Source organism: Polypterus senegalus, chromosome 11 (genome assembly GCF_016835505.1).
Source record: "Polypterus senegalus isolate Bchr_013 chromosome 11, ASM1683550v1, whole genome shotgun sequence".
Taxonomy (NCBI): Eukaryota; Metazoa; Chordata; class Cladistia; order Polypteriformes; family Polypteridae; genus Polypterus; species Polypterus senegalus.
The window spans coordinates 51,060,948-51,073,018 of NC_053164.1; the positions used below are offsets into that span (position 1 = coordinate 51,060,948).

General features: G+C 39.1%; 1 protein-coding gene across 2 annotated transcripts in view; it reads right to left on the minus strand.

The window, feature by feature from the left end:
- LOC120538953 (dual specificity protein phosphatase 26-like) overlaps positions 1-11,929 on the minus strand; it is a 28,660-nt gene extending 16,731 nt beyond the window's left edge. Inside the window, exons 1-2 of one of the 2 annotated variants that reach the window (XM_039768595.1) lie at positions 11,744-11,929; positions 4,307-4,510 (exon numbers count right to left, since the gene is read on the minus strand). In XM_039768595.1, coding sequence (XP_039624529.1) covers positions 4,307-4,479 — 173 coding nt within the window. In that variant the 5' untranslated portion in view covers positions 4,480-4,510; positions 11,744-11,929. The remainder of the gene's footprint in view (positions 1-4,306; positions 4,511-11,743) is intronic. The other variant, XM_039768594.1, reaches the window with a different exon arrangement.
- Between the last annotated feature and the right edge of the window lie 142 nt (positions 11,930-12,071).

Genomic DNA, 12,071 nt, shown 5'->3' on the forward strand with positions numbered 1-12,071 from the left:
CTCACTGCTGGTAATACTATACAACTGGATCACCTTCTGTCTTTTTTCCACTGTTCATCCACGAGTGTCGTCCACTGCCTCCTGAATCTGACCCCGGATGTATAGTAGGCAGCTCCTTTTATGCTGTACCTGGGAGTACTTCTAATGCCACAGCAATGCATGTAAGAAGAACTTTCAGGCCAGGTGGAAGCCCCCCTAAGTAGTGGTGGTGTTCCTCTGCAGCTTCCCCTGGTGGTGTCCTAGCTCCCAACAGGGTTGCCAACCACAATTACAACTCACTAAATGCCCTGTGGGTGTACCAATGAGAGTTCCGCCAGAGGAATGCTGCCACCCTATATATAAGGGAAACACATGGTTCCAGGAAGCAGTCTTTCTCTGTCCTTCCATTATGTTTCCTGGCCCAGAAAGGTACCATCAACCAACCCGGCCGAGATGCCTGTCCATCCATATCTTCCTCTTGTGGATTCCTGTCCAGGCAAAGAATTGCCGTCCAACTCAGTAGGGATTCTGATCCCTTCGTTACAGCAATCACACAGTATATATTAGTTAGACCTTTCTTTCAACCTTCTTTCATCAGGAACTCTTTTTGAAGAATATACAGAAAATGTACTGTATGTTTTACTCTAAATGTCATCATGTTGTACTGATGGTAATGTTATTACTTGTGTTTTATTTTTTCTCCTATATTGTATCTTGAATAAAAGGTTCTGACCCCTCATTACCCTGAATTAGATTAACAGCTTTGAGAGAGTTATGCTATGTTAGGTTTAAATTACTTAGCAATTCAAATTATTATATATTATTATGTTTGGTAGAAAGAAAAGTGACAATTCACAATCACCAATCAAGCTAACATATATGTCTGTGTGGTATTGGAAGAAAACCAGAAAACCTGGAGGTAAACCCATGAAGATGCCAGGAAAATGTGCAAACTGAACATAGGTTGCGACCAGACATGGGATTCTGTTTGACTCTTTTGTAATTCGCTTTGGATAAAAGCATCTGCTAAGCAAATAAATGTAAATTAAATTACAAATAAGAATGCTCAAGGTGTTAAGTCATGCTTCTGTGAACAATATTTAATACATTTTAACTGTGAACTATTTTATTTAAAATACAAATTTCTGTCCTGTGTTTCAATTCTAGCATATTCATTGTTTATGTTCATGTTGTAACTGCCACATTTAAGCATATGTTTTCATCAGGTACTCCAGTTTCCACCTGACTCATTAGATTATTAAGGTTGGCTTGATTGCAAACTCTAAATTAGACTAATGTATATATGGCACCAAATCTAGAGTTGGCAACTGCCTTATAGCCAGTGCTGCCTGAAAAGATTCCACCCCTCTGTGAGCCTGTTTTGGAATAAGCAGTTTTTAGAAATGAATGGTACAAATTAGAACCAAGTGTTTATTATTTTGTTCTTGGTAGCAAAGCAATAAAACAACAGAAGTAACCCACAGTCTCAAAATAAACGCATACTATACCATACTATTTGTCAGTCACATGAGTAACATTAGAAGAGGTGTTAGTTAAGCAAACTAGGTACTTACAGGTGCTTTAATTGGCATTTACAGATAAGTCCCAGGCATGAAAACCCAAGAGTTAGCTGCGCTAACAGAAGCAGCACCCTCTAGTGGTGAAACATTCAAATAAATTTTTTTTTGTCTTGAAGTCTCAATAACAAGCCAACAGGAGAGGAATGTGTTATTCTTTGCCATAGCAATATTAAAGCTAGTAGATAATGGATGTGCAGAAAGTGAATTTTGTGAATGTTACTTACAATATTATGCCATTGCTCAGCTCTACGTGGAGACGAAAACATAGGTTTAAGCAACCCAGACAGATGTAAATGAATTTTAGAATTACTGATTGCCTGTCCGATTAGAAAAGCTTTATACAATCAGGGGTTTAGCACAGGCTTGAATTAACACATAACTACCATTTTCACATATCCTTATACATTACATTTATTAACATACCTTAATATTTCATGTGATCTTAAACTACATTGCTCTGGTGAAATCCCTAGTATACCATTATTAAGATCGAGGTTTCTATACATACATATTTGGAGGGACAGTACAGTTGGAAAAAGGTTGCCAGCAGGAAGAGCAAATCACATTTGGCATGTGATAAAGGGAAGTCCCACAGAAAAGATACCCAAAATATGAAACTATAGAACAGGAAAGAAAGTAACTTGGCAAAGGCCTATAGAGAGCTGTAAATCCAGTTATGTTGTGTCCAAAAAAAAGTGAAAAAGATATGGACACCAGTGCAAGAAAGAGATATGGAATGGTGCTTGGGGAGGAGTAGGAGATCACACCACTAAGTCACTGTTTCTGTGGCTAGTAAACTATCTATTTACTTGTAGTAACATGAAGGCACAAGTTAGGCAACTGATATACAATAGTACTCTCATGGAAACTGAGCTTCAAAGTTTCACTTTGCCAGGACCTTTAATAAAGAATGCTGATAAAGACTGTTGAGAATTAAGTAGAAAAAGTATTCCTGTATCAGGTTTGATCACAGTGTAATGGGTTATTATATCAGGAAGAATGGACTGATCATTCTTTTGAACTGTTTCATTTTGTATGTGATATCTAACAGATACACAGTATTTGAAATATTTCTAATCCCACCTAATGTTACAAACAAAATGTTAGAAACCACATATGTAAAAGCATCGGCACTTTATGTACTAACAACAACATCACTTGTGATTTTACCTTACTTTAGTCAGCCAGCTAAGGTATGTCTACCAAAGAGAATATACAGTTAATTTGTGTCTTCAAATAGGCATACAGTCTTATTAAAGAATCTAAATGTCCTTTGAGGAAGTTTCGACAGACTCCAGCCACACACATTACACTTAGATATCCTTTTGAGGGCGTGTTAAGCTGGCAAGGGGATTCCTTGTTGCAATGGTGTCAACCCAAAAAAAACAGCCAGGGGATTGAGCGTAAAAGAAAGCCACACAAGCAGCAGGAGAGGTTTTACTTATGTCAGTGTGGGAATGCAGGGCTATTGAGAGGCTGGAAGCCCTTCAATTGTACTGAGGGTATCAGGTAGGGGTACTACCATATGTGTGTGTGTGTGAAAGAGAGAGATACAGAAAGGAGCAACCTGGAGAGAAGCATTTAATACTAGCACTAAGTAGCCCTGTTATTGTCAGGGCTACCTGACCCCTCTCCTTGTTGAGAGGGTAAAGCCCAAGAGGAATTGGCAGTTATGACCAAACCTCCTGACCACTACAGAGCCCATCATCCCAGAAAGATATTACATAGACTGTGTTGTCTTTCAGATACCACAAGCAACTGGGAAGCTGCTATATAATCATGACCCTTTATGGGAAACTGACGCCTCATGGGTGCAAGGACAACAGGAATCACTAGAAAGAAATCTTACTTGGTGAAACACGAGCAAGAAGAAGGCCACGCTTCTACATGAATCTGATTCCAGGCTTGGCTGAAGGAGACATCAGAGTGACAGCCAGGGGCTAATGCAATGTATAGTTGGAAGGACAGTGGACTAAATGCTTGATGTTAGGAGGAAGAAAGATAGGCGTCAAAAAGGGGAATGCTTTTGTGTGTTTCTGTGCTGGACAAGTAGGTAAGCCATTCAACGTGATAAACAGGTTCAAGTTAGTTAAAGTAAGCCCAAAGGGGCAGTAGGTGTTGTTGTATTACCTTTGAGTTCTTATCTTTATCCATGTACTTACTTTGCAAAAAGGCACCATGGTTTTTTTTTTTTATTATCCTGTACTTCCTGGCATTTTTCTGGATGCAGAGGGCTGCCTCAAATACATCTACTGTCACAATCCATATAACTCAGCAGCCACAAGGATGCTGTTACATTATTGCTATCAACCGGAATTGTTGCCTCCAGGTTGGCAGACAATTCTGTGTAAATGTGAATGATAACAAATAAACTTTTAAACATGTCAGTTCCATTTAGATTGGAGCTGAAAGCAGCCCAAACACTCTGTGGAGCGCTTTCCTGAAATTATTGTATATAGATTTGCTCATTGTATTTAACTGAAGGTGCATGCTGTATTCATTCACATATGTCCTCACATTGTTTTGTTTAATAACCCGTCAGTAAAATATTATGTAGCCAGGAGACTCTGGTGCTTACATATGGCAACTGAAGAGCTTCCTGGTTGTGTGCAGATTTGATGAAGAATTAGCAAGATTCGGGAGACTACAAATACGAGAATTAATTTATTTTCCTCTGTTGTTTGACAGCTCTCATTGGACCTTCTTCAGAATCATATCCGTTTCGTTTCCTTTGCACAGATACTTACTGGTCCCCCAGGTATAGCCTCGGCCACACTTCATCTGCATGGTTGCATGCAGTTTTGCCAGTGTACAACAACCGCTCCAACTCAAACACTGTAAGAACTGGAGAACTGCGATCTGACTCCTTACGATTTGGAGACCTGGAACTACTCCGGGAGAATCTGGACATAAAGGCCATTTCACCTAAATGTCCCTGCCACCATCACTGTCTGAAAGAAACAAACAGAAGAAATAGCACTGAAAGTCAGACAATCTGAAAGTACCAGACAAAGACAGATTAATGGTAAAAGACATAAATACTATAGATAAAACACAGTAAACAAACAAGTCCAGGAAAATGCGAGTTAAACAAAAAATATTGTGACCAGGAAGGGGGAAAGAAACAGCAGTAAAAGACCATGAGAACTGGAGAGATAAGAAATTTTATGCAGGAGACTATTCAGTCAATAAAATTCACTTATTTAAATAATAAGTTGTCTCAAACTTGTACAGGTTTTGGCTTTAGCTACATGACTCTATACCCTGTTTCAGATTTCCATGACCCATTGTGTGAAGAAGTGCTTCCTGTTTTCTGACTAAATAGACTTCCTTTTAACCATTGACCAGAGAGATTTCACTGGATCATCTTTTTTTTTTTTTTGTTCTTTATTTCGCCTTATACAATTTCTTGTATTAGGAATTTTGTTCGTTTTCGCATACCCCTTGGGGTCAGAGCGCAGGGTCATCCATTGTACAGTGTTAAGGGTCTTGCTCAAGGGCCCAGCAGAGTAGGATCTCCTTTTTGGCAGTGACGGGGATTCAGACCGGCAATCTTCTGGATACCAGCACAGATCCTTAGCCTCAGAGCCAAACTCCGCCTCTTTACCTATGGCTTTGAGAAACCTGAAGACCTGGGGTCTCATTTATAAAGCTTGGCATGGATTTGAGCAAAAAAATATGTGAATGCCTAAAAATAGGAAAATAGGCACAGCAAAAAAAATTTGATTTTTAAAACATGGCATGCACAACTTTTCTGCTTACCATTTTAAATCACATTCATCTTGTAAATGGGTGTAAGTGAACATGCCTTAAATTCCTCCTAGTTGTAGTTGCCACCCTGAAACAATCATACATGGACTATGCTAATCAAATTCATACATGTGCAATCAAAATGCTGCAGAACTTCACTGGCTGGTAGATCAGCTTCCCTCCTAATACTCTTTAATGCAAGAGGCAGGGTCACAATGTATCTGGCAGCGCTCCGCAACTACCGAGCAAGATAATATGTGACATTACAGTCACAGCTTAGGGTTAGTAAAAGCAGCTTCATTCTTGCTAGATGCCTTTATTTTAATATAAATCCAGTAAAGTGCTCCGATTAAGCAAGGAGAACCGGACACTGCTGAAAATTGTCTTTTTGTATGTGAGAAATTTTGCGTATGTACTCCCACACCATACAGAAATTGGATGTAGTGCCATGCTGGTTGGTTAATGGCTTCTACCACAGCGGGCATGGTGGAGTGAAACGTGATTGAGATATTCCTGATCTGGTGACCCAATTCCATGAGAAGCGACAACAGGTAGCCTATGTAAATTGTTGAAAAACCTACATTGACCCTCTTAAAAGGGAACTAAAATACAGTCTGAACATCATAATTATCACAATTACTTATTTGGCTGACACCTTTATCCAAGGCAACTTTCAATATTTATGATATAACTGGTTACATTTCTTTCAGTTTTCCAATTGGAGCACAGGCAGGTCAAATGACTTACTCCTGGTCATCCCGTATCATTAATGAGATTTGAACCCACAACCAAAGAGTTTGAAGTCCAAAGCCTTAACCATTAAACCACACTGCCTACCTATGCTTTTGTTACACAGTTGAGGTGTAATATGTTTGTCACATCAATGTACATTCTAATAACAGCTCAGTGATATGAGTTACATTACACATCACTTAGCAGGTTTGGCTGCATTTCCCTGGTTAACCAAGAGTGTTGTCATTTCCCAGTTTGTCCTAAACGTTATGTATGGATGGCTCAGAGTTGCTGTAAATATCTGCAAGTCCTCTTGTCAAGTTTTCTTTTATAAATCGTGCAGTTTGCGTGGAAAGCTGGATACACACATTTCTAGCATCTTTTTATGCATGCACACATTTTATAAATGTGACCCCCGGATTAGGTCCCCGTCTACCTTAGAACCTGGAACAGGCCCTTTAGTTTAAAGCTATACAGCAGATTCTTGTGAAAGATTTTTTGCCAAAATTAAATGCAGTCCAATGTGTTAACTACTGTACATTGCAATATAATGCATATGCATATGGTGCATTAAATGTTGATACAGCTTTATTGCATCATAATTAAAAAATAATGATTGATTGATTTGCACTATGGCATGCAATTTTAATGTCAATTTAAAATGCAATACAAAACTGTGTTGTAATTTTAACTCATGTCCATAGATCAAATGTCATAAATAAAAGCAAAACAAATGTATTTCATTTCGCATAGCAGGTGCTCTGGATGTATTACATTTTGATTCAAGACCATGCATTAATCATGCCAAAACTAAATGTAATCAAATGACTAATTAGCACAAAAAGATGAGGCAAGGGGCATCAACAGTTGAGGTAAGAACCGATCCACTTCCAAACACTTCTGTTTGGTAGCAAGCATAAATTTTGTCAATGACGAATGATTAACCAAAATGGTGAGAAGTTATGTTTTAAGTCTCGCTGAAAAAGTTTACTTTTAGATAGATAGATAGATACTTTATTAATCCCAAAGGGAAATTCACATAATCCAGCAGCAGTATACTGATACAAAAAAAAAATAAATTAAATAGTAATAGTAATAACAATGAAAAATGAAAAAATAAATAAATAAAAAAGCAGACAATAACTTTGAGTAATGTTAGCATTTACTCCCCCGGGTGGAGTTGAAGAGTCGCATAGTGTGGGGGAGGAACGATCTCCTCAGTCTGTCAGTGGAGCAGGACAGTGACAAAAGTCTGTCACTGAAGCTACTCCTCTGCCTGGAGATGACACTGTTCAGTGGATGCAGTGGATTCTTCATGATTGACAGGAGTTTGCTTAATGCCCGTCGCTCTGCCACAGATGTTGAACTGTCCAACTTTACTCCTACAATAGAGCCTGCCTTCTTAACAAGTTTGTCCAGGCGTGTTATCTAAATAATGTGTTATGCTTGCCTTATATTGTTCCATTATACTTCTAATAGTCCATCTTCATCTATAGGTATTTACAAATCATATTTTTGGGAATATTGGTGTATGGACACTCCAATTCATGATCTACATAATCATATGTGGCATCTCTTCAGGACATTAGCTCTTGAATGCGTTCTAAGGATGTTACTGTAGCAACTGGAAATTATTCTGATGTTGCTGCGTCTATTATTCCAGCCCTTTCTGGGAACCTGTTGACAGGAAGAGAATGAGATTGCAAATTTTTACCTGCTTATTGAGATGGTAGATCCGCTGCCTCATCAACTCCCAGTTCACCATCATTAACCGCTGATGCCGATTGGTTATTTGATTACATTCTGTTTTGGCATACATTGAATTTTAAATACATTGTAAATTAACTAAACTGATATAAATTGCTGGCCCCTTTAAGAAGTTTTCAAGCAAATGAAATAGCAAAAGAGACCCAAGAGAAAAAAGCTACACGTGGGTCAGAGTAGATTGGATTATTTGGCATCTACTTGTTTATTAGATGCTGTTGTCATTATCAAGGGAATCCTGAAAACCTACAGTCACATACATTTTTTAAATTGCTATTTAAGTGATGCAGCTAATTTTACTGTCCTACACATTCCCTTTTTTATGTTGATCATGCACAATTTTCTAGGTGTTAGTTTAGAAGTAGAATTGATGCTTGTTTGAGTGATTTGTGCTATGCTATGGTAAAACAAAGAAAATATTTCAACAATAAACCCAGATTTAAAGAAGAAAACTCCACCATGTCTACTGAGCTCAAGGCTCTACATGAAATGATTTCAAACCACAGGCACTGACTCAATCCCAAAAAATGGCAGGTAGGACTGAATATGCCCAGCCATTGGGAGCTTTTGTGGTGGATGAGCATCCCACTCAGCCAAACTCAATGAAATTCCAAACAATTACTAATGTCATAGATCTGTGCCATTTATCCTTTTCCCTGGCATACAAAGTTTAATAGGTTTGAATACAGCACAACATGATATGCCATTTTCTGTAAAATAAGCACACACTTCCCAAATATACGCACTGGTGAGCAAACCAAATTCATAAATGTAAACTGTGGGACTTGATCATGATCCTGATAAGAGAGATCATCTCCGTATTCAACCAGGCTCATTAGGTGACCTGTTAGATTCTGCGTGATCTTTTGCTCGTTTGCTGTTGCTGAAATATTACAGAAAATAACATTTTTATTTGTCTAGCACGTTTGCATGTTTTCATGCAAAGGATGTACCCCAAAGTATGTTGCAAGAAATCGAAGAAAAAAAAAAAAACTTTCAAAAAAAGAAAAATAAATTAAAAATAGGTGAAATTAATTCATAAAATGGAATGAATAAAACAGTAAAGAAGAATAAATCAATACTTACATAAATTGTCCCAGGAATAATAAAGATTCTTCGAAGTACATTTGGCCATGTCACTAGTCTTAATACAGTATTTTAGTGCATGGAGTCTTTACCATTATTAATATTCTTATTAAATAATGCTACTTGTTTCAAATATTTTAATGTTTAATTGGTATGTTTCAGCTTTACTTAATTTATTTTTTCCTCCTTGGTTGGAGTCATAAATTACAAAACGTTTCTCATCTCAATCCAAACTCAGTTTTACAGAGTCACAAGCCGTCAGTCAAAGAAGAACAAAACAATCCCTGACCACCTGCTCAGACAAATGAAAAAGCCTGAAGCAGTCCCTTAAGCTTTGCATCAAACCTCTGTGGCTGCTTGTACACACATCCACATCCTTGTCCAAGTGCCAGGTCTTTGAAGACACCCATACTTTTTTCCTCAGTGTGACACCTAACCACTTCGCTGAATCATGCATTTCTGATTTAAAGGTCAAACTGCAGTCATTTTTTTGGTTTGAGCAGTTAATTATTATAATATAATGGGCTTAACAACAAAGAAACAGAATAAGAAAAACAAATCATAGCACAAATGATGGAACGAAACAAGCAAATTACAAGCTCTTAGCATGAACAACTATTGACCACTAGCAAATATATTAACACACTAATGTAACTGAGATGTTTACACAGTACCAGGCTACACAGATTTTTTACTGTTGACATTTTTTATTGTATTATTATGATTATCCTATTATGGACTGTCAGTAAAGTTGCTTAAATTTATGCACCCTTTATGGTTCCATGTTATACAATGTGTCAATGCACCGGTGTCTGTTATGAATGGTCTGCTCTGCTCCTGTATAGAAATTGTGTGGACTATTCCACCTACATTGTATTGTACAACTCTGTGATGGCCAGATCGGTTTTTGTATGCCGTTGTGTGGTGGACCAGAAACATGACTTCAAGTGACGCCCACTGAATCAGCCAAAAAATTCAAAGGGCATGGCTCAGTTATAGGATGCACTCCTGACACCCTGGAAGGAGTAGAGGAGGACTGAATGAAAATAAAACTGAGTGCCATTATGAATGCTGCTGCACATTCTCTCTCTGACACACTAATATTGAGAACTTTCAGCCCGTTAATTATATAGGAGAAGTGTGTCAAGAAACACAACTGGGACTCCTACCAATGACAATATGCCTTTATAATGCCTCACTGATGCAGTGACTGCTCTTTTTTCATTTAGCCAAGTTGGAGGTTTTCATTCTTTTTAGTAATTCTGGTGTGTATGTTGTTATGTTTATTTATTTAGCTTCTGAAAAAAACAAATTTCTCTCTTGGGACAAATAAAGTACCATCTATCTAATGTTCTGTACGTCTAGTCAGTTTTTAATGTCGTCTAGTGACTGCTTGTGTAATAGCCTTAACATGTGAAGCTGTTGCTCATTATTTTGTTAGTATAGCAGGCTTTATTAAAGTTGTTCAAGAGTAACCATTTTAGATACAATTTCCATGTGCTTCGTACATTTACAAAATTAAAAATATCCACTAATCGTTTTTATAGCCGCTGATATGTTAATGGTGGACACGCTGTAATGATAATTCTGCAAGCCATGATTTATTTTCCTAGTCTAAGAATTTTGGCTTGACACCAGGTTGTTTCCCAGCCTGATGAACATTTCAGTTTCTGGCATCGCTCCTGCCCCGAATGCTGTTCACTCCGACAGCGCTGACGACAGAACTGTCGACTTCGAATCCAGACCGGGGGAAACCTCCTGTTCCTACTTTTGAAGACTGCCATCTCTAATAGGTGTGTTTTACTTCAATGAAATATATAACCTTGTACTTCTTGATTAACTGGTCTTAAGTAAATGCCCGCAGTATTGAACGTACTTTGTCTCGATTAGGGTGAACTGCTGACAGCGTGGGCTCAATGACTCTTCTTGAAGAAAATAACAGGAGTGCATTCAAAGAATACGCGAAGAATATATTCTTCTTCCTAGTCACAATTTTTATATCTTCTGTAGATAATTTACGATATTGCGACGTCGTGTTCATGGTTTATTCTTTTCGCACTACCCTCCATGACCCTGCGCCCTGGAGACGCATATTTAGAGCATGAAGGGACGCTCACTCGTTAGCTCCCGAGACAGTCGGATGAGCTCAGTCATGTCATTTCTATTAAACCTGAAGGCCGCAAGTGTACAGACAGCGGCGTCCCTGGATGACAGTGATCGTCTGCCGGTTACGATGGATTTGTGATTTTCAAATGGGATGCTGCCGGCGGGTGATGATGTCACTGATACGGTTGTTATTTACAAAGCAATGCCACGCTGCCAGCTTGGATATCAAAAAATGTATATCGCTGCCAGCTTAATATCCCGAATAAAAAAATATGTATTTTGTTGTGTTGTCAAAACCAATTACTGACGCTCGGAGGCATGTATTAATATTTTTCAAACCTCAGTTTGGGTGAACGGCTTTTAATAGGCAGCAACGCCAAAGATTTAGAAGCGATTTAGCGCTGAAAGAGAACCGACTTAAGATTTCTCGCAAATATAAATGGATTATGTAACAGGTGCTTTGCATTGCTGGACAGCACAGATGAATGTGCGCCCCTGCAAGGTGAGTCGGCCCCGGTAGCCACCGCGGGTGCAATCACTAGAACGGCTTCAAAATAAGAGCTTTATTGTCCCGTTAAAGGGATGTGGATATCAGAGAGTGGAAGCCTAACCCACCAGCACAGTACTGTCACCCGTACGCGCAATGAGGGCGGCCAGTCACGGCTGCTGACCTTTAATGTGCTATCACAAAAACAAATGGTAACCGCAAGCTTCATCAAAGTATCGAAGACGCCCCTCCATCCTACCTTATCTGTCCCGGAGAACACGCGTGTACGATCCGCCAAAAATTGTCCCACGGGTTGCAGGTCAACTCACCGACTGGCAGGCCTGACACGGCTAACGGTCACGTCTCACGCGTTTGTTGCCCAGCTCTCACAGAAGCCATGTTTTCACTCTCCACAGCCACGGAGCTATTTAAAGACCCTGACAGAGGAGAGGAGAGGGGCGGGAGGAGAGGTGGGGCTTTATGCCGTACCCGGTCCACATCGCTGCCGACATACAAGCCATCTGGATCGTGTCCTGTTGCGGACTGGGAATTGACACGGGGGAACTCCAGTAACTAGACCCGCTGAT